Source organism: Myotis nattereri, assembly GCF_964212035.1.
Source record: "Myotis nattereri genome assembly, chromosome: 1".
NCBI classification, from domain to species: Eukaryota; Metazoa; Chordata; class Mammalia; order Chiroptera; family Vespertilionidae; genus Myotis; species Myotis nattereri.
In genome coordinates, this window is record NC_138075.1 from 60597542 (window position 1) to 60624804 (window position 27263).

Sequence of the window (27263 nt, forward strand, 5' to 3'; positions counted from 1 at the left end):
GTTGTTGAACCAGATGGCCAGTTTGGTACCTTCCAATTTGAATATGATCTAATATCTGTATTTTTAACATTTTAGATGTTTTAAACTCCTTGGCTGATTTTCAAATGCAAACACGGGTGCTGGCAGAGATGAGATAATAACACATGGGGAGAAGGAACTTTTCATGCTGAAAGAGCACAAGTTTTGGTGTTAGATAGACTTGGGTTTAAATCCTGCCTCTGCCTCCTACTTTTAAAGAACAAAAGTTCAGTTGAGTAAATTTGAAGATCTAATTGGCTTTATTAAACCGGCCAACATCCCGTCGAATAAATAGAGAGGTGCTCCGAGAAACTGTGCAGTATAGAAGGCCTTTCTAGGCAGAAACTGTGCCAGACAAGGAAATGATTAGCAAAAGAAAAAAAGGATTGTTTCAGGCAAGCTTACCTTCCCTTTGGGAAAGGCGGGGCCTTACCAGGCAAATTGCCTCAGTTTCCTTTCGGATGCAGAAGGCCCATGTGAGAGGTTACCTCACGGGTACTGACCGGAACATTCCAGATTGACTGATTAAGATTACATTCCTGGAAAAAGTTGAAACAGCAATTAGGTCAGGTATTAAGAGTAGGTTCAGCCCTGGCTGGTTTAGCTCAGTGGATAGAGTGTCGGCCTGCTGGACTAAGGGGTCCCAGGTTCGATTTCACTTCAGAGCACATGCCCAAGTTGGGGGCTCAATCATCGGTGGGGGGTGTGCAGGAGGCAGTCGATCATTGTTTCTCTCTCATCGTTGATGTTTCTCTCTCTTCCTCTCTGAAATCAATAAAAATATATATATATAAAAAAGAGTAGGTTCAGTGACATGGGCTTTAGTGCAAGTGACTCCATTTGGAGCCTGCGGTTTTCTCTTTAACACTACCAACTGTGTGATCTTGGACAAGTCACTTCACCTTTTAGACCCTTGGTTTCCTCATCTGTGAAACGGGAGAAAATTGCACTTACTTTACAGAGTTGTATAAGAATTAAGTGAAATGATGTCTACAGAGTGCTTAACACGGCGTCTGACACCTATTAGACTTTCAACAATAATGGTAATTAGTATTATTGTTATTAAGCTATTAACTCTAGGATGTTTAGTTGCTTTGAAAAGTCCAAAGGGGACATAAAGGCTCTTAAGATAACTGTGTAAGTCTTAGAAATGGAAACTGTTTAAAAGGGAAGGAATGTTTGGGTATCCTCCGGGCTGACCCTCCATTTTGCCAGTTACTAAACTGTGGCTCACAGAAGAGATTTGTCTTGAGTCACTAGGATCATGAAGACCAGAGCCAGCTATAGAAGCCAGGTCTTCAGATTCCCACCTTAGAGCTCTATTTCCATACCACCCTGCCTCATTTGTCATCATTCTTCATCATTTTGCATAGAGCTGAACCCGGTGTAACCCAGGATGACTCAGATGAGCCACATGGTATGGAAAACTCTGATGCATGACTTTGAATTCTATTAGAAAAGCATCCTCCTACTTCTAAGAACCTCTGTGAATAGGATGCTGCTACTGGATGATCCCAACAAACAGGCCCATTCATTTAAGGTTTTCTCATTTCAGGAGTAGGGAGTCCATACCCCCAAACAAAACAAACCAGGCTATTATTGTTCCAGAAAGTACACCTTTAACAAAAAAGGAAAATTTTGAGTTAAATTTCCTTTGACAGCTAGCATTTACTGAATACTTAGTACATGCCAGGGACTCTTCTAAGCACTTTGTATTTTTTATGCTCTTTCCCCCACAACTTAAAAAATTGTGGTGAAATATACATAATATCAAGTTTACCTATTAACCATTTTAAGTGTACCGTTTAGTGATATGAAGTACATTCATGTTGTGCAATCATTACCACCATCCATCTCCACAACTCTTTTCATCTTCTATAGACCAAAACTCCACTACCCATTAAACAATAACTTCCCATTCCTCTCTCCATTCTTGTGTGTGTGTGTGTGTGTGTGTGTGTGTGTGTGTGTGTGTGTAACTCTCAAGTCCTTTTGAACATCACAAATATTTAAAGATGGAATCTTAAGACCTGGCTTCCACAGCTTTATGGGAATAAAGATAATAGGCAATGGGAATCACATTGCATCCACCGCCATACTTCCTATCGCCATGATTTGGACTACTCTAAGTACTTCATTTAAGTGGAATCATACGGTATTTGTCTTTTTCACTTAGCATAATATACTCAGAGTTCATCCATGTTGCAGCATGTGTCAGAATTCCTTACCTTTTTAAGGCTGAATAATATCCCATTGTCTGTATATAATGCATTTTGCTTGTCCATGTATCTGTCAGTGGACACTGGGTTGCTTCCACATTTTAGCTATGAAAACGGGAGTCCGAATATCTGGTCAAGTCTCTGCTTTCAATTTTGTGGGGATATATATCAAGAAGTGGGATTGCAGGATCATACAGTAATTCTATTTTTAATTTTTTGAGGACTGTCATATTGTTTTCTAGAGTGGTTGTGCCATTTTACATTCCTACTAATGGTGCACAGGCTTTTATTTTCTCCATGTCCTTGTCAACACTTAAAAAATTGTGGTAAAATATATTATGTCCTGTGTGTGTGTGTGTGTGTGTGTGTGTGTGTGTGTGTGTGTGTTTTGTGTTTTGTTTCTGACTAGTTGTAGATCTATCCAGATTTCCTATTTGTCCATGATTAGTCTTGGTAGGTCTAATGTTTCCAGAAATTTATCTATCTTGTCTAGGTAATCCAATTTGTCGGAATTCAATTGTTTATAGCACTCTTATAATCCTTTTATTTCTGTTGAGTCAGTAGTAATGTCCCCACTTTCATTTCTGATCTTAATAACATGAGTCTTATCGTTTTCTTAGTGTATCTAACTAAAGGTTTGTCAATTTTGATCTTCTTGAAGAACCAACTTTTGTTTTTGTTGATTTTCTCTTTTGTTTTCTAATCTCTATATCACTTATTTATGCTCTCATCTTCATTTTTTCCTCCCTTCTGCTAGTTTTGGGTTTAGTTTTTTTTTTTCTTTCAAGTTCTTTAAGCTGTAAAGCTAGGTTGTTGATTTGAGGCCTTTCTTTTTTAATGTGTTTATAGCTATAAATGCTGCTTCCCATAAGTTTTGCTACATTGTGTTTTTCATATTCTTAATCATCACAAAAAAAACACTTAGACAGCAACTTTTTATATTTTTAATACTTGTGATGTTCAAAAGGACTTGGGAGTTCAGTTAATCCAAACTCTCTCAGGAATTCCTTTTATATAAACCAGGCCTCTACTCCAAATACTTGGGGAGAAGGGAATGTGTGAGAAAAGTTCTGAGGGCTCAGATTTAACTGCTGCATTCCATTTTTAAAATCCTCACTTGTGGATATGTTATTATTGATTTAAATATATATTATTGATTTCAGAGAGGAAGGAGAGGGAGAGAAAGAAACATCAATGATGAGAGAGAATCATTCATTGGCTGCCTCCTGCATGCTCCCCACTCAAGATTGAGCCTGCAACCCGGCATGTGGCCTACCCGGGATAAAACCGTGACCTTCTGGTTCATAGGTTGATGCCCAACCACTGAGCCACACCAGCTTGGCTTATTGATTTTAGAGAGAGAAGAAGGGAGAGGGAGAGAGAGAGAAACATGGATGAGAGAAACATCAATCTCTTGCCTCCCATAGGCACCCTAACCTGGGCTCAAACCTGCAACCTGGGCATGTGCCCTGACTGGGAACCGAACCTCCTACTTTTCGGTGTGCAGGACGACACTCAACCAACTGAACCACAACAGCCAGGGTGCATTCCAATTTTTAAAAAAGTTTTTATTTAAAAGATCATTTCATCTCATTTGATTTATGTAGAGTTGAAATAAAGAAGAAGGGTATGTCTGGGCTTTGACCCATTTTTAACATGAAAAGAAACAAACATTCATTCTGTAACAGAATTCATAACTTAGAGTGTTTTGTTCTTTTTAAAGCCTCCAGTTAAGTTCCTATCAACAGTTCTTGGCAAAAGTAATCTTCAGTTTTCGGGAATGAATATAAAACTGACCATCTCAACATGCAGCCTTACATTAATGAATCTTGACAACCACCAGGTAAGATCATGAATGTCATTTATGGCTTAACATATTATCTATTTCTCTGGAAAGCCTGAGCATAATGAAGAGAATAAAGTTTCAGGCAGTGTGCCTAAAATTTACTAAGGCATAGGGGAGGAAATCTGCCAAGGATTTATACATAATAATAATTAGAACAGCATTTCTAATCCATCACTGGGGCATTTAACTGCTTGCATACTTGCCCCTTACCTAATTGGCTTTGTAATAAGACCAAAGTGCAAAGAATATAAAAAAATACCATTTGGTAACACCTATTTTTTATATTTTTAAATATGTTTCTATTGATTTTTATAGAGAGAAAGAGGGAGAGAGAGAAACATTGATGAGAGAAAAACATCGATCGGCTGCCTCCTGCACACCCCCTCCTGGGGATAGAGCTCGACACCGGGCATGTGCCCTGACTGGGAATTGAACGGGTGACCTCTTGGTGCATGGGGCAGCACCCAATCCACTGAGCCACACCGGCGGGGCAACACCCAGTTTTGAATCAGTCATTTATTACTCTCCACCAACCCTTCCTGAAGAAAAAGCAGTTTCACCCTGGCCGGAATCGTGAACATTGTTCCATGCACCAAAAGGTTGCTGGAGAAATTCCCTCTCAAAACACATACTTGGGTTGTGGGTTTGATCCCCAATTGGGGAGCATACAGAAGGGCAACTGGCTGACTGCAGGTGAGGATTAAAAAACAGAACAAGCAATTTCATTATCAGAATTAAGCACAGAGGAAGGGTGATGTTAGGGTTAATGTTCTAGCTAAGGGAAATTTAAGCAGAAAACATTTTCTTACAAACCTTGAGGTTGAAAGCTTTCTAAAACATTATTGTGTAAACATAATTTTTTCAACTTTGATGACTTATGATACTGAGTTTTTATTGTTAACCTTATTTCTTAAAGAACAGCATTGCTTGTGTCCTAGTCAGTTTGGCTCAGTGGATAGAGCACCCACCTGCGGACTGAAGGGTCTCAGATTTGATTCCGGTCAAGGGCACATGCCCAGGTTGCTGGCTAGATCCCCAGTACGGGGTGTGCAGGAGGCAGCCAATCAATGATTCTCTGTCATCATTGATGTTTCTATCTCTCTCTCTCTCTTTCCCTTCCTCTCTGATATCAATAAAAATATATATTAAAAAAAAGAACAGCATTGCTGAAGCAAATGTAAAAGACAGAGGCATTGAGCTAAATGTGTACCTTAAAATAGGACATTTTTTACTTGCTTATATTTTTTAAACTAAATTCCTTGTATCAGGTTATTTTTGTGTGTTAAAGCCTAGTTTTTTTGAGGTCACAAATAGGTTGAAATCCTGGCTTGGCTATGAATGAGCAAGTTACCCTACCACTCAATTGTCCTCATCAGTGAAAGAGGTGTAGACTACCTTTTCACAGTTCCTGAGGGGATGGATTTAGCAATAGTATGGCTCACGGGGTTATTTAGGGGACTGGGTGAGATCATGGATGTCAATCACTTAGCACAGTGCCAGTCACATGGTATCTATTGTTATTATTTACTCAAACATTCTTCTTTGAGACCTTTACATATACTCAGTACTTAATAGGGGAAGCATATTATATAAAATTATAGAATTGTCAGTAACATATAAGTACAGTTATATACATTTTGATTTCCTTTTTTTTTTTTTTGCCAAAAAACCCACTTGTGTTTTTGAGGGCTGTTTTATTTTTTAAATTCAAAAGCAGAATTAAATACATTGATCACACAGTAGTATAAACCATCATAGAGGAAAATGCAGACTATGAAGCAGTTCAAAACAGATTCCTGTATCCTTGGGTTATCCAAGAGAGGTGACACCCCTGTTATAATGACAGCAGAACCCTTGGGGCTGCACTTGGGAGATGCAGCATATCTGGGTGAAAGGTAAAACATTCTTTCAGTCCTTCAGATGCTTTGTCTTCAAGACATTTGTAGATTTAAAATTTATTTTTAGTTTTCAACCTCGTGTATGGTACCAGGGATGCTCCATGCTTTTAGTTATGAGATTTCATGGAGTATAGGAGCCCTCGAATTATCTCAGAGTTTTGTAGGGAAGGAAGAGTGGGCAGAGCCGAGCCAATCTGGTGACAGCCTTATGTGCAGAGTCCAAAGAGCATTTTTAAAACGACTTGTTCCACAGGGTGACGGAGGAATGGTGAATTTAGGAAGCATAGGGTCGTGTTGTGTGTGGCACGGGTTCTAGTTTATTCTCAGCATTTCCTCATCCTCCACTGCCTTTTTCCCCCCAGGCCACTGCAATTAGCGATGATATTGCCACACACCCATCATCTTTCTGGCAGAACCGAAGTAGGGACAATGGGCGTGGGCAGCTTCCACCATCAGTGGTTACGGCAATGAGGTACCTTTGGGAGTGAACCACGTCTTTTCTGCAGTGGTGCCATGGACTGGGGTCGTGTTCAGCTCAGTGCTGGAATGCTGACCAAAGTTAGGATCTCACTGATACACCACCGTTCAAATAATTTTGAACTATTCTGCAGGCCTGGGGGAAATGGCTTGGGGGCAGTGTACAAAAAGATGTGCCTCACTCCAGATGCTTAACCTCGAGAAGCTTTGTACATTCCATCACAAGGGCAACTTAAATGTTCCAGGCCTGAAGGCAGCAAAGAAGCAACCTTATGGATATAGCGTGAGAGAAAGATTTTGTAATTACATTCTCCTTTTAAAAGGCTACCCTTTGAAGTTCTAACATAAATACAAAGATATACTAATGCCTCCCCCTCCCTTAACTTCTAAGATATACTTTGGACTGAAAACATAAACAGGTTCAAGCTTACAGATACAGTCATAGATGACAGAGTTTTTATGGGTCAGATGGTTCACATTTATTTTCAGCCACTGAAACTTTAAAAATATAACGAGCCATTCACTTCCAGAAAATGTGTCATAGAACTTCAGAGGCAGGAAATAAAACTATATTAAACACGTAATGCTTGCAGTTTTTAAAACTTACCATATTTTGGGATGACAACGTATATTTTGGAAAAGCAAGTCATAGGGTTTAAAAATGGTTTTTGTATATTCCTTGTTTTAAAAATGCTAACAACAGACCTCATTGACATACTTTAATATACAGTATTTTAGGGCCTTAAGCAAAAATGTCAGGCTCGGTAGTTTCCATTCTTAGTGTTTCTTTATTCATTTTTACATCTCCTACCACCAACCAGCTCTAACAGCTACTGAAATTGAGAAGAGTAATAAAGAGGTAACGAGGGTTAAAACAAACAAACAAACAAACAGGAAATAGAGACATTCTTTAGTCTCAAATATTTACAGAGTCCAGGCAGGTAATGCAGTGTTTAGCACAAGGAAAACCAGTGTTGTGCCAGGCAGGTGCGGCTCAGTGGTTGAACATCGACCTATGAAACAGGAGGTCAGGGCATATGCCCAGGTTGCAGGCTCCATCCCCAGTAGGGAATGTGCAGGAGGCAGCAAATCAATGATGCTCTCTCATCATTGATGTTTCTATCTCTTCCTCTCCCTTCCTCTCTGAAATCAATATAAATATATTTTTTAAAAAATTTTTAAGTGGTGCAAGCACAATAAACAGTGAGTGCCACTTTGACTCCTGTTAGAGAGACAACACTGGGGGACATGGCAAACAGAATACCTTCCCCATGTAAAGGTGAGACAGGTGCTTTCTCCATGTCACTGTAGGTCAAGGACTGCCAGATCTCCTAATTTTGAAGAAAAAAGATGGAAACCTGGGAGTTTTACTGCTCTCTTTAGTACAGGGGTGGGCAAACTACGGCCCGCGGGCTGGATCCGGCCCGTTTGAAATGAATAAAACTTAAAAAAAAAAAAAGACCGTACCCTTTTACGTAATGATGTTTACTTTGAATTTATATTAGTTCACACAAACACTCCATCCATGCTTTTGTCCCGGCCCTCCGGTCCAGTTTAAGAGCCCATTGTGGCCCTCGAGTCAAAAAGTTTGCCCACCCCTGCTCTAGTATGAAGTATTGGTCTTTAATTAAGAAATTAAAATTATAAGTATGAGCCAAACAAAACAGATCTGTCCCTAGGGCAGCCAATGTGGGATATCTGATTTAAGCATTTGTAATGTTTATGAACAGATGCAGAAAATGCTCCCCAAATCTCACACTACATACTCATAAGCTTAAATTCCCTCTCCCCACACAAAACCAGGACCAGAATTTTCCCACAATCCTTTTAGTACCTATTAAATGAAGAGATATATTGTTTTTCCTAATCTCTATTACAATGTATCTCTTTAGTTTCCATTAAATGATTATATATATATAATTATATATATATAAATATATAAATAAATAAATATATAAATTATCCCTATTTTCAATTGAGGACTGAGGCAGAAATATTAAGTAATTTGTCTACTTAGAAAGCTAGTAAGTAGTGGAGCCTAAATTTGAATCAGGTGGGTTGGGTCCAGTCTGTGATAAGGTTTATAATAGAAACACAAGTCATTTAACACTCCTAACAGGGGTGTTAAAAATGGTAACGTTTTATACCTTCAGTAAGGTAACAAGTATTAATTTCAGTGATCTCTCAGTTCACTGCCTATGTTTAAGACCAACAGACAACCACTAGGAGTCAGTTGCAGAATGCAGGTCTTTCTCCCCCAAACAAGCCTTCAAACCCAACAGGGATTGGTTTTCCCTCCCCCTCCTCTTGCTCCCCAGTCAGTCCCAGAGAAATAGAATCACATCTCTGGGTTCGTGAACCTGTTTTTTTGTGTGTCTCTTTCCTATCGCCTATTGGCATCCTCCCCCTCCCCCCTCCCAGTACTGTTCATTCACATCACACAGGCAATTGATTACTTACCCACAGACTCACCTAACTGCAGCTATGAGCTGTCTGAAAATGCAGTGAAAGTGAGGCACGCAGGAGGCAGGATTAAGAAGTTGAAATTTTCCCCCCATCTCTCTCTTCCTGCCCACCAAGCTAGTGTTATTATGATCATCCTTGTCAGCCCCATGTTTTACAGAAAACCACCCCCCTCCCTAAGGCCCCGAGCTGTCATGTTGTATTAGATGTGTCTTTTATTGCCATAATGGAGCAGGAACATCTAGTATCTCTTTATTGGTCATAAGACCTGCCGATACACTGTTTCACTGGCCACAGCCTTCTGACAGAATTATCATAGAACTTTAGAACCTTAATAAAATAACCACAGTAACATGCTCACCTATAGGGCAGGTTTTCCCAGGTTGGCACATTCTCTTATAGGAATTTACTAAATTTAGTTTCCCCAAATTAATTTACAAATCACATATTTGAAGCTGGAACACTTTCCCTTGCAGTGGTTAAATTTAAATCATAAGTGGCTGCAATAATGAAATGATATAGAATACAGTAAAAATAGTATATAAAGTGTGTATGCATACTAATTATTAGTCAAACAAAATACACAGAACAAGAAATTTTATTATCTCAAATGCTGGTGCATAACCAATGACAAGCTTAATTAGAGGAGGAGACAGAGGGAAACTTCAGAAATTTCTGGATAGGTTTGAAACCTTTAAAGGTTGACGGCATAACTGTCCATAAAGTCTTTTTTAAATGTAGGGCCTTTCTTCTCCTTGACAATTTTCACTTAACAATTCTTTCATGATGAAGTCCCACCAGTCTTTTCCCTGTAAAGTTAAAGGTAAAACAAAATTCCTCTAGGATATGAAGGTATTAGAAATAGTTTTCTTTATACTTTCACATACATTTTAATGTCTGAATTTGAAAATTTACTGAGGATTTCTTCATTTTTTACTTTTAAAAATAATGGTCAAGATAATGAGTTTTCTTGAATTACAGATCACAATAGCTTTATAAATGATCAAGATACATGTACAAATAAAATTTCAGATGCCCTTGGAAACATGTTAAGATGTAATACACATGATACATATTTCTTCTGGGGTTTGCTTATACTTCTGGGATACTAAGAATATTCACCTTATTATTAATACACAAAAAATTTAGCCTTTGCTACCTACAGCTTGAACAGATCACAAAGTGGAATCTTCAAAGTTTTCTCAATAGGCTTTCTGTCCAATAAACTCAAAAGACATCTGGTGTCCACGCTGGATGCGTTACTTTTTCTCACGTCATTAGCGTCCGTGGGCTCTCGCACGGGCTGGCAGTGTGTCTTGGTCACGACGCATCCTTGCAGAAGCATTCCTCACAGTGGATGTGGAAGTAATTTTTCCCAATGCAAAGAAGATAATCGGGATCAATCGCGAAGTCAAAGCCATAGGTGTTTCAGGATAAACCGGTTTCAACAGTCCTAAGATCCTTTTTCCTTTAACAGCTTTTTTTTTTCTTTTTCACAACTGTGCAGTCACTGCCCTATTCTATTCTGAAAAACAAAACCAAAAAAAATTTTTTTTTGAAGATCAAGTTGTTCATTGGCACGGAACCATTTGGAATGAACCCCAGAGACAGTGGAATGCTGGGCGTCTCCTCAAGTGGCCTCCTCCTCTTCCACCGCATTTGACTAATCTTTGTCAATAATCTCATCGCAGCCGAGCTCTTCGGTCAGGCGATTGACCACCATCAGTGAAAAAAGCTCTTCGATGAAAGCCAACTGATCAAACGGGGTCTTCTCGTAATGCATCTGGAAACCGCCGTCCGCGGCCGCCTCCCCGGCGCTGGACGTTCTCAGAAACATCTTGTTGGCTTCGTCCAGGGCCACGGAGGCGCCCCGGTAGCCGGCCCCGCGCCGCTGCGCCTCCTCGGGGTAGTCGTAGTCGTCCTCCCAGTCGTCGAACTCCTCGGCCTCAAACTCGGGGCCGGCGAACACGGCTGGCAGCTCCCCGGGGTCGGGCCGGCCTGCAAGGCCTCGGTCGCCCGCGGCCGCCGCCATGGCCTGGGCCCCCTCCTCCTCCATCGGGCCTTCCTCCTCGGGCCCAGGCGCGCCCCGGTGGCGGGGGTGGTTCGGGGACGGCTCCCGGTTCCCGCCGCCTACCTCCATCGGCGGAAGGTCGCCCTCGCCGGGCATCACATCCATCTGCAGGTCATTGCTCTCGCGGTACAGCTCGGACAGCTCGTGCATTGCGGCCATGGCGCCAGCGGCTCAAGCTCGGGCAGGGCGTGTGCTGCAGGCTCGGCGCGGCGGGCGTGCGGGTGTGCGCGTGCACCGGCGGCGTGCGCGCCCCCTGCGTCAGGGTGACCCCCAGACACCGCCCCCCGCCCCGCGCGCCGCTCCGCCCGGCCGCCCGCTCTTTCACGGGGGGGGTGTCTGCGTGGCTTGGAGGTCTGTGTTTCGTCCGATCAAAGGAATGCTTAGAAAGACTGCGCTTGCAAGAGCGTTACTTTGTCCCCGTGTCACCGAACAGTGTTGCTGCTTATGATGCTACAAACTGGGAAAGACGCGCCTCTGTAGCCGCGCATCCTCCTCCTCCTCCTCGTTCCCGCTTCCTTCCCGGCTCCTCGGGCCCCTCCTCCTGCGCCACCCCCGGCCAGCGCGCCTGCTCCGGGGTTTCCACCACCTTTTGTCTGCGCAGATGACGCCTGAGTCCACGCCTGCAAACCGCACAGTGTTCTCAACCACAAAGCAACATGCTAAGAATGGGTCCTTTTTTCTTTTCTTTCGATGTTCCTCATTAGGAAAAGTTAAATTCACAAATAAGCATATATTTTCCGTGCTCTTTTAAAGAAGTTCTAGTGAGGATATACTCGGTCCCATTTCTTTTTGCAAGAGGTAACGCCCCATTATTATAAATCTGATGTGTATGCTTTAAATTTTTTTTCTTTGCATTTACATGGGTCTTAGGTCCTCGTGGGAAATGTCTTTTTTTTAATGTCTCACATAACTGTCTTCAGTTTGCAAACCCAAACCCTCAGCAGTGTCTTAAAGATTTAGCTTAATAGCATTTCCTTTGTATAACTATACTATGGTTGACCTAACTATGCAAAAATAATTTTCCAGTTTTTTAATGTTATAAACTGGCTAAATGAACGTCCACATATGCCAGTTTCTCTAGAATAAATACAGTATTTGGAAATGGAAAGGTGGAATCATAGGGTATGCATACTTTAGTTTTAATAAATACTGTCAAATTGCTTTCTAAAGTTGCTATACAAATTTAAGTCCTGGCCAGCAGTGTTTGAGAATATCCACACCCTTGCCACACATGATTTTGCTGAACTTGGACAGTTTTATCAATTTAATGTCTCTTGTTTTATTTTGAATAGTCTTGATTTCTTAGACATCGATTATTTTTTCAATGTTTATTGAATATTTGTATTACTTCTGAAAATTAACTGGCCTTACTTTGGGTTTGTTTCTTTTTCGTATTGGTACATAAGAACTCCTTATAAACTCTGACTATATGAATACTTTTGTTTTACATGTTGTAAATATATTCTCTCTTCCTGTTGTTTGTCCTGTTTCAGGGGTCTTTTCTAATACAAAGTTTTAAAATGAGTTTTTATGTAATCTAATTTGAGGGGATTTTTGGCTTGTCTTCTTAAGATGGGGTTTTCCTATCTCAAAGATCACAAGCATAATCTTTTATCTGACTTCTGATGTATTTGTAGATTTTTTAATGAATCAAACATTTATTTATATAGATAGTATGACGACAGGACTTATTTATATATTTTTCCATATAAGCCCGCCACTCCACTGATTTAATCACTTATCCTTTTGTCTGTTAGATGCCACATTTATCATAGACTTAAAGTCCATGAATATGTGTCTGTTTTTAGACTTTGTATTCTAATGAAATCCGTAGTTTTATAATATGTCTTGCTTATAAGGAAAATCTAGTCTCTTTGTTCTTTTTAAAAAAACACATTTCCATTGATTTCAGAGAGGAAGGGAAAGATAGAAACATCAATGATGAGAGAGAATCATTGATCAGCTGCCTCCTGCACGCCCCTCTATTGGGGATCGAGCCCACAACTTCGGAATGTGGCATGTGCCTGTGCCTTGATTGGAAAAACCATGACCTCCTGGTTCATTGGTCGATGCTCAACCTCGGAGCCACACCAGCCAGGCTAGTCTCTTTGTTCTTTAAAAATTTTCTTTAGCTTTTTTTGCATATTCTTCCATGTGAATTTTAGAAGCAGCATGAAAAGTTTCCTGATTGACATTGGTGGAATTTTTAGTGGAATTGCATGGAAATTACAGATTAATTTGGGGAAGAATTGGCATCTTTACAATATTATCTTCTCATCCATAAAGGTGATATGTATCTTTTTTACTTTTTACTTATTCAGGTAGTATTTATACCTTCCAATGAAGTTTTTTTAAAAAAAACTTTGCACAGTTCTTTTTAGATTTATCTATACTTTTGTAAATTTACCTCCTCTACCCCCAAATACAGTGTCTAATTGGCTATTGCTGACATAAAGGAATGACATTGATCTTTGTATGTTGATTTTGTTTTTAGTAATCATTTTAACTGAAATGTAAATATCTATAATAATAAAAGTGTAATGTGCTAATTAGACCGGATAGCCAAATGACCTTCCAGAAGACCTCCGGACAAAGCTGGGGCTGTGAGGGCCGAGCCCCTTGCATAATTTTGTGCATCAGGCCTCTAGTAGAAAACATAAATATAGAAAAGTTGCACACATAATAATGATTTTCACAAAATGAACATACTTATGTAACTATTACCCAGATAAGGAAACACACTATAATTCCAGAAAACCATTTTCTCTCTCTTCCTTTGCGCCAGAAGTAACCAATATCATGACTTCAAACAGGATAAAATAATTTTGGCTATTTTGAACTTTATATAAATGAAATAATTCAGCTTATATTTCTTTGTGTCTGGCTTCTTTTGCCCAAGAAACATGTTGTTGCTGTGTAGTAGTTCATTGCTTGAATATCACTATAGTCATCATTGTGACTGGTTCCAGTTGTGGGCTATTACGAAAAGGGCAGTGCTTATGTTTTTAGCACACATTTTTGGTGCACACATTTACACAATCCTGTTGCATATACATTTAGGAGTAGCATCACTTGGTCATTTTATATAAGCTACTTGAGTATATTCTATTAAACACTTTTGAAGACAGGACTAGTTAATAGGTGCACAGTTGATATTTTAATGAACCCGCAAAACAGTATGACAAATACATTTCTGCAAATAGGTCATTTCACCCTGGAGATTATGAACAAGTGATCCTAGAATCTCAAGTAAAGAGATAATCTTCTTAGTTAAATAATGCAGTTCACTTGAATAATGTTACTTCATATTGGAAATCTTAGTGTTAATTTCTTAGGATACTTTTGGTGGTAAATGACTGAAAATCCAATTCAAACCAATTTATATAAAAATAAATTAGAAAAATGATAAAGGGGGACAGGAATTGTATTGGTTTTAATGATGAAACAAATGCTACAACCAGAGTATTTATTTATTCTTATTGAATTTATTGGGGTGACATTGGTTAATACAGTTTTGTAGGTTTTAGGTATACAGTTCTATTATACATCATCTGTACATTGTATTGTGTGTTCACTGCCCCAAGTCAAGTCTCCCTCCACCCCATTTATACCCCCTTTACCCTCTTTTACCTGCCCCACCCCCTTTCCCTCGGGTAATCACCATACTGTGGTCTATGAGGTATTTGTTTTGTTTTTTGCCTTAATCTCTTCACCTTTTTTACCCAGCCTCCCCACCCCCACCCCTCTGACAGCTGTCCATCTTATTTTTTTCTATTTTCCAATTGTCAGCTGATTTTCTCCAGAGGGAAAGCTTCATTTTTCCAGTAGGATTTTCCCACATGCCAGCAAAAGATGGCTCACCGAAGCTTTGGGCTGACATGGTCCCTAATGGCAGAGAGAGATGTATCCTTTCCTGTTGTCCATATCAGTTTCTCCCCAAAGACTTAGATTGGCGCTGCTACATCCACATGTTTCCCGATTGGCTAGGCCTGGGTCATGTGTCCACCTGTAAGGAGAGAGGCAATGAGATGGGCATGTCGAAACCAGCTGAAATCTCATGGTCTGAGTGAGATTATTATAAAATGTGGGTGGAGTGGTTTCCACGGGGATGCTGACCAAGCAAATGCATGTCCATTACTGTTAGGTTGGATGTAGCTAGGAGTAATGAATTTATAGCATCATACATGTTTAATTTATGTTTTCCAGATTATTGCCAATCATCATATGCAGTCTATTTCATTTGCCTCTGGAGGGGATCCTGTAAGTATGGATTCATTAAAGCCTTTTTTTGTAAGAGTTATAAGAACATCCATGTAAAGCATGTTAGCCACTACATGTCCTTTCCAAATATCTTATTAGAATTTGTGAATAGCTACATGTAACAGGTAATTAAAAAGTTGGGTTTGACAAAATATATCCTACCACTGATTTTTTAAATAGTTGGATTAGTAGGCGAGCGAATAGCCAGGGAGTTATCATCTGAGAAGCTTTTTGCAGGTAACATCAAAGTCATGAAACACAAACTTGTCATACGTGTGTTGCCCCTCCTCCCTCAGAATTCTTCTCCACAGAGAGTTCCAGGCAAATGCTACTCATCAGCTGGATTTGGCATATGTGTGCTTTACTTTTCACATGCTTTAAAGTGCTCCCGGATAGTCACAGTTACTGAATCCTAGAGCTCAGAGACTGTTGGGCACTCCGCTGAAGATGAGGAAACGGGTCTGCAGAGGTCCCACGACCTCGACCCCCTCATCCAATATGCCAGGCACCATTGTTGGCACCACAGTGCCTCTTTAGCTTTCAGAAGAGCAGCTGAGCCCCCTGCAAGTGTGGCCTTCCTTCTAAATTATATTAAAACAAAGCCTGGAGATACGAACTTCCATATTTACAAGACAGTTCAAACCTTTTATCTGTTTGCATAAGAGAACTTTACCTAGGAGTCTGTTGTTTTTTAAAATGACTCAAGAAACTTTATGCAGATCCTGAGATCCGCTTCCTGTATGATTCACTGCGGGTTATTAAATGATTGTCTTTGGTGGAATTACAGACACGGGCTTTTATTTCCTGCCAGTTGATTGCATCTTCCCTCCAGAGAGTCATGCTTCTAATCTTCAAATGGCAGTGTGTATTTTTTCCCTGAGAACCGAGATAACAAAAAGCATCTTTAATTTGTTACCATTCATCAGCTTGCTGTTTTCAATAAAAATCAGAATTACCAAGTGGCTTTTTGTTTGTTAGTTTTTACAAAGCCAGCAACACACACCCCTCTCTCTCTCTCTCTCTCTCTCTCTCTCTCTCTCTCTCTCTCTCTCATCTCTTATCTCTATCTCTCTCTGTCTCTCTCTCTCCTTAGGTTTCAATGGGTTCTCTTTTTTAATAAATGACTTTTCCTTCCTCTATCTTGATCAAAGAAATGCTTGTATTTCTGCTTTATTGTTCCTTAAGTTAATGTGCACTGCACGCAAGCAAGCTAACAATCACAAAATGCAAGGTGTTTCTTTAATGGAATTATTTTCTGATGCTCATGGTGTCTGTTTGGACAACTGGGACATCATGATGCCACCCACATCCAAGTTTATGACACCTTTGTGATTGGGTAACCCCTGGTATTGACTCAACACAGGATAGAGTCACAGCCCCTAATCATTTTTTAAGAATATATGCCCTAGCATATTACCTACCTGCATTCTCTTTTATTCTTAGTGACATGGTCTGCCTCTGAATTTTCAATCTTCAGATTCTCTCCACAAGGGGCAGAGAAAGTGGACCCCACAATGTCTAAATCATATAAGTGTATATTTATGTTCCCTCCTAAGATGCTTTCCTTTTTTCTTTAACAAAGAAACCTTAATATTTAAGTCCTTGACTTAGTATCATGTCCTAAATGTACTCTTATCTTTCAACAGTACAATCCATTTATTTTAAATGCAATCATTTTCCCTTTTTTATAGGATACTACAGACTATGTTGCCTACGTAGCTAAAGATCCAGTTAATCAACGAGGTATGGAAAGCAACTTCTAGATTTTCTTAAGAGCTGCCGTATACCAACTTTAAAGAGCGATAAGCCTCTATTTTCAGTATACAGAGTGATGAGGATCACTAGAGTGCTGTACTGGGTTCTGGAAATACTATGTAAATTTGAGTTGGAAATAAATAGTAGAGCAAAGTAGAAAAAAATATATATACATAGGTCATTTGAGAGACCCATAAACCAAAAGTCTTATCTATTTTTTTAATCAAAAGAAAAGCTGTTTTGACTATGATAGAAAGAGCTGGACATCTTCAGTGGACAAATGAATTACCGATAATTAGCCCCCGAGTGGCTGTGTGCATGTGTGTGTGATGAACCTATGAACTTGCTGTTCAAGAGCCTGGCATGTCACTTTGAGTGCCTGGCTTCTCCTCTTTCGAATCTTAGTTTAAATGTCTCTCCTTCAGAGGGGCTTTGGTTGAGAGCCTCCTCTCCCCAGTCAGCCTATCCCACTCTGCCGCACTTTCTCTTTTTATTAACACTTCTCCCACATTTTTATTCCTTTATTTTCTCACTTATTGATGTGTTTTATGTCTGTGTCTCCTACTAAAGGCTCCATGAGGGCAAGAACTGTTTTTTCCCCTGAGCATTCATCGCAATGCTTAGCACATAGGTGGTACCCAATAACTATTTTTGTTGAATGGCTGAGTGAATGGAACAATGAGTTGATTGGATGTCTTGTCTCAGAATTTAGCAAGGGATCCAAGAAACTCAGATCCTAGCAGCACCTTGGGTCAAGGGCCTGATGTTCCTTAGGTCATGGGACTTCTCTAGACAGAATGGTTAGTACTGCTTCTCATCCCTCACTCTGGATCATTCGGACTCCGCGTAGGGATGGGTGTGATGAGGACGCTTCTCTTCCTTAACCAGAACCCATTAGTTGGGCAGCATCCCCTGCCATCCCAGCGCTAAGTTTGCCCCAAGATGCTTATTAAATACATGTGGAGTGGAATTTGGAAATTCAAAGAGCTGTGAGACTCAGAGGTGGAAATCTGTCGTAAGTGTTCCCCTCCACGTCCTGCGTGGTTCGGGTTCGGGTCTGGAAGAGGAGCCGCACACAAATGAAAAAGAAAAGACACGAGATAATTTGGGAATATTGGGGGACCAGGCGGCAAGTCCAACTCAAGAGGAAGGACTTCCCCTGTGCTCAGGCCTCACCAAGCTTTTTATAGTGAACGGTAAACAAGGCAGTGGTTACCACTTGTTTACCAAAGTCACACTGTTCTGTGAGTTTCACTTGTTTTTGTTCTTGTGAGTTTCACTTGTTTACACCATGGTTATACTTCCGGCACTTCCTCAGCCCCTTAGCTTCCCGGATAAGATCTAGGGAGTATCATAAGGCCAAGCCTAATTATGCTAAGAGGACTGTGCCCTCTAAGCCGGGAATTGTTTGTGACTTTGCCAGCAGGTCAGTCCGAGGCTCAACCCTATATCAGTTTCCCACAGAAATCTATATGGCATGCTGGGGAGCAAGTGAATAGGAGACAGTAGAATGTAGATTGTAAGTGAAGGAACATGTCTAAAAGGCATCGAGAGGGCACATAGAAGAGAGTTAATGAGCAGGACTTAATCCTGCGGGCGCACGGGTGGAGAAGGCTGTTGACAAAGCAGAGTTTCAGGACGATTGGGCAGCAGGATGCAGTAGGGGGCGTCAGAGCGAAACCTCCAGGCAGGGGGATCCTACCGCAGGAAGCTGTTGTGATGGTCAGAAACGATAGTGTGGGGACCAGCTGCTGGCACCGAACCTGGCAGCCGGGAGATGCTCAGTAAATGCTTGCCAGAAGAACAAGGCCCGGATAAGATGAAGAGGAAGGAACAGGTGGTGAGTTCCATGCAGCACTTCATTGAAATGGGCTTGCTAACTCTGAATGAAATAATGAAGAACAGATAAGTGGGCAGGAGAGACAGGAACCAGCGAAGGGAGCCGGGGGTGTAGGAAGGGAGCACAACAAAGGATACCAGAAAAGAGCAACCTCTTTGAACTAAGCCCTGACTTCCCAGCGAAGAACGGCCTCCTATTTTTAGGAAGGCCTCTGAACAACAAGGCCTTTGATCTTCAGCTGAAAAGGACAGGGTGAAAGGAAGAACAAATCAGGAAATCTAGATGTTGAGTAACTTTGCCATCCGGCACCAAATATCTCTGGGCAGGTCATTGCTCCTCAGTAAATGGTGAGAGAAATGCAGGGATTAATGCTGGTTGCTGAGGGCAATGGCTAAAGAGGACCTGCCTGCTTGCAGATATCCCCTTTGCTTAAATGAGACAAGAGAGGCAGAGACAATGGCGATATGGCTCATTCCCTCGGAGAGAGCCTGCTTTGGTGTTTGAGTAACTCATCAGCGCCCCGCTGCTTAAATGGGACCCACAGGGACCCTGTCTGGGGATTCTGAAAAGGCGTTTGTGGGAGCTGTTGACTGAGTTCATGGCTGGGGTTTGAGAGACAGTCCAAATAGGGTTCAGTTTTTTCTTTCTTTAGCCTCAGACTGTATAGAAAATAAGAAAGATGCTGGAGCCAGACAGACTGGGTGGGAATCCTAGTTCTTCCATCGTCTCACCATAGGACCTTAGTCAAGTGGTTCCGCATCCTTGGACCTCAGTTCCTTTAGGTGGGAATAGCACGTCTACTTGCTGGTGGTGTTGGGAGGAGTGACTGAGATACCACACAGAGGCGTCCTTTTCTTTCCCTCCTCACCTCATCATTCCTGTTTAGGGAAACGGGTCTATCTAGTAGATAAATGACTAAAAAACGTAGGGTAATTTTCTTGGATTGAAAGTTAGTACCTCTCCATCACTTAATGCTCCTTTTCCTATCCCTTTGCCCCTTCTCTTATCTTGGTTTATAGAACCTCTGTGAGTAGCCATTCTGTTCTCTACCTACCCCTGCTCGCATACCCCTGCAGGTTAAATCCTGTCCCCTCACCTGAGCCTCTGGGCTTGACTTTCTGCCCAGAGATACTGACAGTTACTGATTACATACAAATACACAAGAAGCTGAGCTAATCACTGTGCAAGAAAGACAATTCCTGGCCACCATGGGCTCAGCATTTAGTGGGAGAGGGAAACATAACCTGTAGGATGTGCACAGAGAATGGGATGGGGGCGCGCCTAAAGGACAGTGCCTGGAACGTAGAGGTGCTGTCAGGATGTGTGGGAGAAATGAATGAAACACCGGCCACAGAGCCGGGTGGCGAGAACTTGGGATTATGTGTTTGGATGGAGTGTGTGTGCACGTGCGTGTGCGTGTGCGTGTGCGTGTGCGTGTGTGTGTGTGTGTGTGTGTGTCTCAAGGCGGGGTTGCAGAGAAAAGGTAGAAGGAGGGGAGCCATGGCTGAGCAGATAGGCCAGAAACAGATTATGGAGGGGTTAGAATGCTGGGTCATTCAGAACGTTGCAGATTCCGAACTTTATAAAAATTACTCTGGCTTTTGTCATCCTATTGCAATGGTAAAATGATAATTTTTCTGGCGTTTATATCTGTGACACTGATCTTGGGCAGAAAAGCAGTCTGGAACCGTAGAGTCTAGTTCAGAGGCCATCTCACTAGTTCTAAACTGCCCTGGGGAGGAAGGGACTGTTTGGGCAAATTGGTAAACTAATACTGTAGTACTTGGGAACTGTTCAGATATGAGGGCCGATGAAGAAATAGAAATCAGGCCGGCCAGCATGGCTCAGTGGTTGAGCCTCGACCTATGAACCAGGAGGTTGCAGTTCGATTCCTGGTCAGGGCACATGCCTGGGTTGCGGGCTCAGTCCCCAGGGTGGGGCGTGCAAGAGACAGCCAATCAATGATTCTCTCTCATCATTGATGTTTCTATCTCCCTCTCCCTTCCTCTCTGAAATCAATAAAAACATATGTGTGTGTATATATACACTAGTATATATATATATAAAAGAAATAGAAATCAGATAGCCCTGAAGATTTAATGAGCTACTGTATGCAGTGCAAGTATCTCAGTGCCAGGCTTATAGTAAGTATTAAACGAATGTTAGTTATTATTACTATCCTGTGTGGTCTGGAGTGCCATTGCCACTAAAGAAACAGGGATTTTTACAAATAGAGAAGACAAAAACCCAGTGAAAATAGGGCCCCCCAAAAGGGAAAGAAACCTACCATTTCTTGCGTGCTCTCATATGCCAGGAGCATTTTGTCTGCACTGTCTCATTTCCTCCTCACAGCAACCCTGGAGGGTAGATATTACAATTATTCCTTTTTACAAATGCAAATACTGGAGCTGAGAAAAATGAGGTAGCTTTCCTAAGCTCACCAGCCAATAAGCACCGACCGACTCCAGATCCTGAGCACAGCTTTATACAAGGACATTGCGTGGGTCCAAGAAACATTTAAAAATTTAAAAAATTTTAGCCTCGTTAGCAAGCAAAGGCACACAATTATAATTTGATATCATATTTCATCTTCAAATTTCAAACATCGCTAAAAGGTAAAATGTGGCGTAGAGGAGCAGTTACTCCTGAACACCTTTAGCAGGAGTGTGGGTGCATATGTTTTGCAGAGCAATTTGACAATTTGCATCAAAACTTTAAAAAAATAATTTTGAACCATCAATTTCACTTCTAAGGGAAGAATGAGGGCATGCACAAAGATTAAGCAGTAAAGATCATTGGCATATATTATTTATGTAATGGGAAAAATTCAATATTAATGAATAGCAAATTATTTAAATGAATTCATAGACTGTCCTACTGTACTGCAATTAAAGCTAGTGTTATGTAAGAATAAATAATGACATGGGGAAATATTCACAATATTATTAAGTGCACAAAGCAGATTATGAGACAATGTGTAAAATATGAGCCCCGGTAAATTTTTGGAAGTAAATACACATAGAAAAGAGATTGGAAAGGCACATGCCAAAATATTAGTTGTAGTTATCTCTGAATAGTAAGACTTTATGTAATTTTAATTTATTCTTGGTGCCTTTTTATCTAAAACAACTACAATGAATATTTGTTACATTTATAAAAGGTAAAGTGTTTTTGAATTCTTAATTAAATACAAAAATAATGGGAACAGAAAGACAATGTTAAGAAATTACCCAGTGGGTTTGGTTCATCCAGGGGGAAATGTTTAGCAGACAGGAGAATCCTGGGGGTGAGAGGGTGATAGTGGTGGGTAGAAGCAGGCAGAGAGAGAGAGAGGGAGAGAGAGAGAGGGAGAGAGAGAGAGAGAGAGAGAGAGAGAGAGAGAGAGAGAGAGAGAGGAAGAAAGAAAGGAAGGAAGGAAGAAAGAAAACACCATAGAGAGAATATGAGTTATGCCTTCTGTAGGAGCTTGGAAAAACTACAACTTCTTTGCTCTAAGGATGAGTGAGGTCACCAAAGGAAGAACCAGGAAGAAGAGGCACAGGGTGTCAGGGAGCGGGAGAAGGCGGAGGGACAGTGGAGAGTCAGAGGAGTAGTCAGGGGAGAGGAGAAAACCAGGAGAGGAGTAGCAACGAAGGAGGAAGAGCAAGGTTCTCTGGGAGAGGACACTCTGGAATGTCTCATACTGAAAAGGAGTTTAAAGTGGATGAAGGTGGAAAATGCCATTCAGGCCAGCATTAACAGGCCATGGTCACCTGGGAAGCATGATGTCAGTGGACTGGTAGCAGCAGCAGGAGCCGGGCCTCAGGGATGAGCACGTGGCTGATAGGAAGTGGAGCCGGGCAGAGGAGACTGGCTTCATGTTCATAATCTGGAATGTCCCCACTGTCTCCTGCTTGCGTGGTTCACTTTTAGCATTAGTGCATGCAAGTCGGGGCAGTTGCCACTTTTTTTCCCGTCTTGGCTCACCCTTCGGTGAGCTTGTCATTTTATAAAAGGCCTTTTCTGGAGAAAAGGTAAGTTCCAGTAAGAATGTTTTGAGTTTGCTTAGTGACTAATACAGCCTGCCCCTGTAATTGCCACAAATGAGGAAGTCTCTTCCCCTCTTATCCAGGAGAGTTAACATTTTCTCTGGATCTAGTTTGTGAAGAGGCCCCAATTTACCTGGAGTACCTGCCCATATAGTAAGGCCATGGTTCTGAGTCTCTGAAGAAAGTTAAAAAAAGAAAGAAAGATAGTAAAACCAATTTAACTTAACCCAGTTATTTAGGTTTATGTTTATAGTTACAAAAATACATGCACTACTGCCCTGCTCACATTAGTTGAGTATGGACTGACTGGCTTGCTTCTGCAGGCTGGTTTCTTCCGTAGGGATGGTGGACCCCATGCTTCGACCCCACAGCACCATCTGGTGGTTAATCTGAGAAGCTGCACTTTTCAATTTCTTGTTTTCTAGTAACAACAACAAAACCCAGAAACAACCCAAAAAACCTTGTGTATTAAAAAAATATATAAATCAGGAAAGAATAACCTGCTATCCTTGAAGAATAGCATCAGCCTTTTGTTCATGACTATCTCATTAGGAAACCCAAAGTAAAAGACAAAAGAAAATGAACCTAAGATTTTTTCACATTTTGCTTAATATAGTACCTGATACCCCAGCATCTATCTGGCTGCCAGTGGAGTGAAAAGAACCCAGGTTTTCATCTGATTCCGGTCAAGGAGATCAAAGCTCAGTTCTCCAAGCAAAGTTATCAGATCACTTGAAAATTCTTTTCTGGGAATTGGGACTTTTTATAGGCTTGTCTTTCTTCCTTCCATTAGCTAAAGACTGGGCAATTCTTGGCCAAACTGGCCACTTATCTGAGCTTTTGGAGGCCTGTCTCACCCTGGAAAGTGGGCATATTTGTTTTTTGTGTTTTTTTTTAAATATTTTTAAAAAAATATATTTTATTGATTTTTTACAGAGAGGAAGGGAGAGGGATAGAGAGCCAGAAACATCGATGAGAGAGAAACATCGACCAGCTGCCTCCTGCACACCCCCTACTGGGGATGTGCCTGCAACCAAGGTACATGCCCTTGATCTGAATCGAACCTGGGACCTTTCAGTCCGCAGGCCGACGCTCTATCCACTGAGCCAAACTGGTTAGGGCAAGTGGGCATATTTGTATGTGATTTAAAGCCCATCCCTATTCTGGCCCATGACCAGCTTAAAAAAGAGCCGAGACCATATCCACAGAGCAGCATGTCCTGTCAGCAGGAGCGCCACCAAGACGTGTGTGTTCCCTGAGCGCTGAGGCGGCACCGGGCTTCTGCACAGGCCAGCCTCTTGGTCCAGTGCTGTTTCTCTCATGGAGACAGGAGCCACTGGTTTTCTTTCTTTCTGTTTAATCTTCTCAAAAAAGTAATATGGCCACAGCAAGGTTATCCAAAGTGAAGCAGACACTTAGGTTGGTAGCCTCAGCCTGGGAACAGGACCAAACCCTCAGCGTATCAGAACGAGAAAAGTTGAGAGACGTGAAACATTAGCGGTATAAGAGAAGTGGTGGAGGACGCGGTGGGGTTGGTCGATGCATTCATTCCTGAGTGCCCCACGTGCCTCGCCCTGCTCCGTCCGCAGAGGGTGTAAGGGACTGCGTCCCAGGAAGGGTGCAAGTCCTATAAAGCAGCAGGGACTTCAGAGATCCCCCAGCGCCCTGCCTCAGCAGGTGAGGGCCTTGCTGTAGAGCAGCTTATTTGGGGTCACACAGATTGTAGTGTAATCGGAACCTGAACTTGGATCTGAATCTTTTCATAGAGTACTTTTAACCATCCTTGTTCTCTCATCCTCTCATGGGAGGCACGCTTTAGTCACCCTCCTTTCCTTCCTCCCTTCCTCCCTACATTCTTTTCTCCTTCCCTCCCTCCCTCCCTCCCTCCTTTTCTCCCTCTTTTCCTTCCTTCCTTCCTTCTTTCCTTCCTTCCTTCCTTCCTTCCTTCCTTCCTTCCTTCCTTCCCCCTTTCATTAATTCGTTCATTTATGTTTGAATTTTCTGCCTCTCTCATTATCTTCCCCATGTTTATCTCTAGATATCTGCTTGAGTCTAAGAAATAATAAAATTACAAAAATTGTTGTCTCCATTTCCATATGATTTCTGGTCTTCATGTTTAATTGGACAAAGAATTTATGAAAAACAAAAAAAAAATTCAAATGAATTACTTTTTTTTTTTTTTTAAATCACAATGTAACACACATTTTTTTTTCGGCTCAGCTAGAGGCTACATCTCCAAGGGCACTTTGTAGGTTTGAGGCTGTGAGGCCTGACCAGGAAGGAGGAGAGCATTCCCCAAAGATCATGCAGTCACTTGCACCACTCAATGCTGGAAGGACCTGCCCCACTATTGGGGCTCATTGTAGGTCTTATTTTAATAAAAGTGGAGACAATTTCTCACAGTAGAATTATTTATGTGATTCAGAGAAATCAGAATTTATTCCATCAAAACATATTTTTGAAACACTTACTCATTGGTCGCTATGTGAAGCTACTGTAGAGAAAAAGAAGGGGCCATAAAATGTCAGTCTAAAGATAGATCAAACGTTTTCCTTTGGTAGAAAGGATATAAATTTATAGATATTCTCAATTGTGTTTTCAAAATTGTAAATAGCTCCTAGTCTACTTCAGGATCCAGGTTGCTCTTTAAAGGGACAACTTTATAAAAAATGATCAATAACTCTTGGGGATTTGACACCTGAGCGTTGTTTGATTTTGTAATAGCACCCTGCCCCCCATCCCTTCCAAAAGTATTCAAAGACATAAATCCTTTAAATAAATGTCCAACTAACCTAAAATGACAATTATCTGACATTTCTCTTTTTAAAAAATATATTTTTATTGATTTCAGAGAGAAAGGGAGAGGGAGAGAGAGAGAGAAACATCTATGATGAGAGAGAATCATTCATCGACTGCCTCCTACATGCCCCCCACTGGGGATCAAGCCTGCAACCTGGGCATGTGCTCTTGACCAGAATCGAACCCGGGACCCTTTAGACCGCAAGCCGATGCTCTATCCCAGCGGTGGTGAACCTTTTGAGCTCGGTGTGTCAGCATTTTCAAAAACCCTAACTTAACTCTGGTGCCGTGTCACATATAGAATTTTTTTGGTATTTGCAACCATAGTAAAACAAAGGCTTATAGTTTTGATATTTATTTTATATATTTAAATGCCATTTAACAAAGAAAAATCAACCAAAAAAATGAGTTCGTGTGTCACCTCTGACACGTGTGTCATAGGTTCACCATCACTGCTCTATCCACTGAGCCAAAATGGCTAGGGCAACATCCGACATTTCTTGGCATGATTATCAACGTTCGCTAAGAAACACCAGTGTAGGTTCTACCATAACCTCCTATTATAGACTCTGCAAGTTCAAACACAGGTGAACGAGTTGCCTCTTACTTTAAGTGAATTCAACATTCTTTCCAAGACATTGCAAAGCATAAAATCCGGCTTCCACGTCAACAGTTAAGCCCTTCCATAGAGTCAGGCATCTCTCCGCTCCTCCCGTGTCCCCTTTAGCCATTCTCTCATTCTCCCAGGGTTGGTTTTAGGGTCCCCAGGACCTATGATGCTTCCCCAGTATCTAACCCGATTCCCTGTGCACTCAATCCTTTCCTATTCTCAGAGAACAGCTGACAGTTTTTACAGCATCCTTGTACCCATTTAACCGTTATCAAGCTTTTCCTCAATTGTTCCGGCTATACTAACCAATATATATCTTAAAAAACTTCCCACGAGACATTGCCTCTATCTTAGACAGAGTCATCCTTAGGACTCTTTCTAAGCCATTCTTACGAAACCTCAAATTCAATGAAACCTTCATATTGCAAGGCCTTAAGCATGACGCCGACCTCTCACCAAGGCTGGGATGGTATTCCTGATAGAGGGGAGAGGGATTTCCAGCCCCTGATGGAGGGGAGAGGGATTTCCATCCAGCCCCTGATGGAGGGGAGAGGGATTTCCAGCCCCTGATGGAGGGGAGAGGGATTTCCATCCAGCCCCTGATGGAGGGGAGAGGGATTTCCATCCAGCCCCTGATGGAGGGGAGAGGGATTTCCAGCCCCTGATGGAGGGGAGAGGGATTTCCATCCAGCCCCTGATGGAGGGGAGAGGGATTTCCATCCAGCCCCTGATGGAGGGGAGAGGGATTTCCATCCAGCCCCTGGTGGAGGGGAGAGGGATTTCCATCCAGCCCCTGGTGGAGGGGAGAGGGATTTCCAGCCCCTGGTGGAGGGGAGAGGGATTTCCAGCCCCTGGTGGAGGGGAGAGGGATTTCCAGCCCCTGGTGGAGGGGAGAGGGATTTCCAGCCCCTGGTGGAGGGGAGAGGGATTTCCAGCCCCTGAACTTGGGCTCCTTTGTTGGTGGCCTTCCGGCAGCAGC

General features: G+C 41.7%; 2 protein-coding genes across 2 annotated transcripts in view; one reads left to right on the plus strand and one right to left on the minus strand.

The window, feature by feature from the left end:
* The window catches only part of SHC4 (SHC adaptor protein 4), a 106797-nt gene that overhangs the window by 55480 nt on the left and 24054 nt on the right, over positions 1-27263 (plus strand). Inside the window, 3 exon segments of the mRNA XM_081088786.1 lie at positions 3961-4080; positions 15199-15252; positions 16944-16995. Of these exon segments, the coding sequence (XP_080944912.1) occupies positions 3961-4080; positions 15199-15252; positions 16944-16995 (226 nt within the window).
* Positions 9502-11405, minus strand: EID1 (EP300 interacting inhibitor of differentiation 1). Its single transcript, XM_081113973.1, has one exon. The coding sequence runs from the start codon at positions 11149-11151 to the stop codon at positions 10585-10587; it is 567 nt and encodes a 188-aa protein (XP_080970099.1). The 5' UTR covers positions 11152-11405; the 3' UTR covers positions 9502-10584.

Excerpts from the sequence above, each read along its gene's own strand:
- EID1 (XM_081113973.1), bottom strand. The coding sequence starts at position 11,151 with ATGGCCGCAATGCACGAGCTGTCCGAGCTGTACCGCGAGAGCAATGAC.